This window comes from Crocuta crocuta, unplaced genomic scaffold, assembly GCF_008692635.1.
Source record: "Crocuta crocuta isolate KB4526 unplaced genomic scaffold, BGI_CrCroc_1.0 scaffold443, whole genome shotgun sequence".
Lineage (NCBI taxonomy): Eukaryota > Metazoa > Chordata > Mammalia > Carnivora > Hyaenidae > Crocuta > Crocuta crocuta.
The window spans coordinates 827,224-830,419 of record NW_027529446.1 but is presented as its reverse complement, the minus strand read 5'-3'; the positions used below and the strand labels follow the sequence as shown (position 1 = coordinate 830,419).

Below are 3,196 nucleotides of genomic sequence, written 5' to 3'. Positions count from 1 at the left end.
ACACCGTCCCGGGTTATTCCCACTGCCACGTCCAGGGCTCGCCCGCCGAGGTCTCTCACGACGCTGTCCACCGCCTCGTGGTGCTTTAGGAAGAGCGGCCGCACGGCGCGGTGATACAGCATGTGCGCCCCGTTCCAGGGTCCGGGCATCATGCAGAACAACAGGAAGGCGCACTGTGGGGCGGGGTGGGGTCAGCGCTTGTGCCCGCGGGGCCTCCCCCATCGGACGCCGGCCGGCCGGCCTCCGTCAGACACCCCAGGGGCGGGGGCTGTTTCCTCAGAGAGGGGGCTGGGTCTCCCCCTCCCACCCCCAGCCTCCCGGTCACCTGCCTGCTCCCAGGAGCCCCCAGTCCCGTGCGCGTCCCAGGGGCGCCCACCTTGCCCGCGTAGTAGAAAGGGAACCAGGACAGGAGTAGATCGCTGAAGAACTCGGCCAGTCCGAATAGGCCGTACACCACCCAGTAGGTGAGCCACACAGTGTCGTCTTCTTTGCTTGGGCTCTCGATAGCTTTGATTCTGGGTGGGGAGGGGCGGTGGGCAGAGTCAGGGGAAGTCAGCCCCCCCCCCCCCNGGGGAGGGAGAGAGGGATGCTCCAGACAGGGCAGGGGTGGGAGGGGCAGAGGCAGCCTTCCACAAAGGCCCTGACCCTCTGGGCCTCGGTTTTCTCCCTGTGCCTCCCAGCCGCCGCGGGTGGGCCCCTCCCCAGCGCTCTATGACCCAAATTCCTGCCCACGGGTGCCAGGGATGTGCAAGGTCAGCAGAGAAGTCGGGGCCCGCTCCCAGGGACGGGGTCCTGGCCGAGCTGACACGGGGTGGGCGCTGGAGGCCTGGGAGGAATAAACTGCGGGCCTTCTCTGCCGGCCACAGGGACCCCCGGCTGGGGGAAATGGGGGGATCGTGGACTCCCAGGATCTGCACACACAAGGTGCTCAAAACATATGCCCCTGTCATCACCCGAAGCCCCCGCCACATCTGAACAAAGCGCTCCCGGGATTCGTTCCAGGGGGCCTTCCTGGAAGAGGTGGCAGAACAGGCGGGCCTGGGACACGGAAAAGGAGGGGAGGGAGCACTTCAGCAAAGCCTGCTGGACAGCTTGGGGCAGTGGCAGGTGGCCTCCAAGGTCACTGAGGAAGGGGAGGGNCCACGGGCACCCTCCCCCCAGCCACGGGCACTCACGAAGCATACGCTGGGTATACAAAGCCGATGACATTGCACAGTAGAGATGCCCCGAAGCCGAAGAGAAGATACAGGCTTAGCAGAGTGGTGGCTCCTGGGGGAGAGAGGCCGTGGCAGCCGCATGCTCCGAGCGTGGCCCTGGCACCCCTAGGCCTCCTCCTGGCCCAGCAGGCGGTTGGCCACACTCGCCACCCCTAAAAGGGACCCTCCAGGACAGGGCTGCCGCCCCCGCAGCACCTTGGTGACACCTGCGATGGCCCTGGGCCCGCGTCTCGTGCGTGCGACCAGTTAGCAGCCGGTCTCCCCCGACCCTCAAACTGTGAGCTCCCCAAGGGCAGGTGGGGCCGGGCCCTGATGGGTAGAGTAGCGCCCAAGAAACATTTGCTGAACAAATAGGTGACCATCTGCAATTGTCACTGCCTTACTCCGCGTCCTATGGGGAAGCTGGGGACATGAGCCCAGCATTTGAAGGTAATAGGAGCAAACCGAAAAGTAAGGCTGTTTGATCTGTCATTAAGACTCGATTCCCAGGGGTGCGTGGGTGAGGGCTGTTGTCTTACAGTGGGGGCACCTGAACCTGGTGGGGTTTCCCAGACCCAGGAGAGCCCTCTGCTTTTCCACTGGCCGCGTGACACCAAGCACGTCTCTCTCTGCTTGGAGCCTCAGTTTCCCCATCAGTCAATGGGGTGGAAGTGGCCCTGCCTCCAAAGGCCGTGGGGAGAGCTAGACACCACTCAGTGAAGACAGCTCCTCCGAGCACCTTCTGGGCGTAGAAACAGCCCCAGAGGCAGCGCCCAGAGAGCACATGCTGGGGGAGGTGGGGAGCGGTAAACGCTGCATTTATTAAGTGCTTCTTGTGTGCATGTGTCTGTGCTTCCCTGCTGTGTCTCACTCACTGGCCAGAACAAAAGGGCAGCTGGGAGGAGGCGGGACCAAAGCCAGGAAGAGAGCCCCTGGGCTCCTGGGAGATTTTACAGCCTCCCGTTATCTGCAGAGATAGGGGTCACTTTCCTACCAAAGGGCAGTCACCCCCACCCCTCCCTCCACCTGCCTCAGTCTTTGTCCCCAGGGTCTGGGGTCAGAGCAGGGAAGGGGCCCCCATCTGGGCCCAGGAGGTCTGGGTTTCCTCCGTTGTTACCTGGGCTGGGGGTGTGATCATCTGGGGCATGTGGGGCCCCAGGGTTCCCACATTCGGCCGAGGGGGTGGGGTAATGTCACCCCTCCCCGGGAACTTGCTGGCTGGGGAGGAGCACCTCTCCCTCAATCCCTATTCCTGCAGCCTCAGCAACAGGAGGATGACCTTGGACATTTGAGGGGGGGGCACAGGCCCAGAGATCAGCCACAGATGGTACTCAGGGAGGAGGGANTGCACCGAAACACCTCTACACCTGCTCCCAGGCTGGTGTCCCCGTGGGACGTGGCAAGACTCTCAGGGCACTGGCCGTTTACCCTCGGCCCTCTCCTCCCCCAGGGGACAGAGGAACTGGAAGAACCGGACTTCGGCCTGGAAGTCACCCAGGACCACGGGGAAGGGGACAGTGACCGGTCTCCAGACCTGAGGACTGGAGTGAAGGTAATGCTGGGGGTGACACTCGCCCCAGGTCGCAGGGCGGGGCCAAGGGCGGGGCTGCGGGCAGACTCAGAGTCCTGGGCCACGACCCCTCCCCAGGATCTGTCTCCCTGGTAGACAGTGGGGTGCTCCCCGCCGTCCGAGCCCGCACCACGCAGAAGCCGCTGGCCGCAAGGGGCCAGGTCCGGGGTCCGGTTGCCCCAGGGCCTTAGTGCGCCCGTCGGCGAAACGGGACAGCAGCCCCGAGCGCCCCGAAAGGCTCACCCGCGGCCAAGTACCGCTTGTCGACACCGGTCTTGGCTTCGAGCGCCCCTAGCGCTTCGGTGACCAGGTTCCTCTGTTCCAGAAGGTGCTCGATGCGCTGGCGCAGGCCGTCCATGGCACCGGCGGGCCGGGGCCTGGCAGCCCGAGCTCGACCGCGGCCCCGCGCACCGGCCCCGCGGGGCGCGCG

At 65.1% G+C, this 3,196-nt stretch overlaps 1 protein-coding gene across 2 annotated transcripts in view; it reads right to left on the bottom strand.

The window, feature by feature from the left end:
* Positions 1–3,190, bottom strand: part of REEP6 (receptor accessory protein 6) — a 3,648-nt gene extending 458 nt beyond the window's left edge. For both annotated transcript variants that reach the window (XM_077760571.1, XM_077760572.1), the window contains exons 1-4: positions 3,010–3,190; positions 1,176–1,269; positions 377–515; positions 5–173 (exon numbers count right to left, since the gene is read on the bottom strand). In XM_077760571.1, the coding sequence (XP_077616697.1) occupies positions 5–173; positions 377–515; positions 1,176–1,269; positions 3,010–3,124 (517 nt within the window). In that variant the 5' untranslated portion in view covers positions 3,125–3,190. The remainder of the gene's footprint in view (positions 1–4; positions 174–376; positions 516–1,175; positions 1,270–3,009) is intronic.
* Positions 3,191–3,196: the final 6 nt, after the last annotated feature.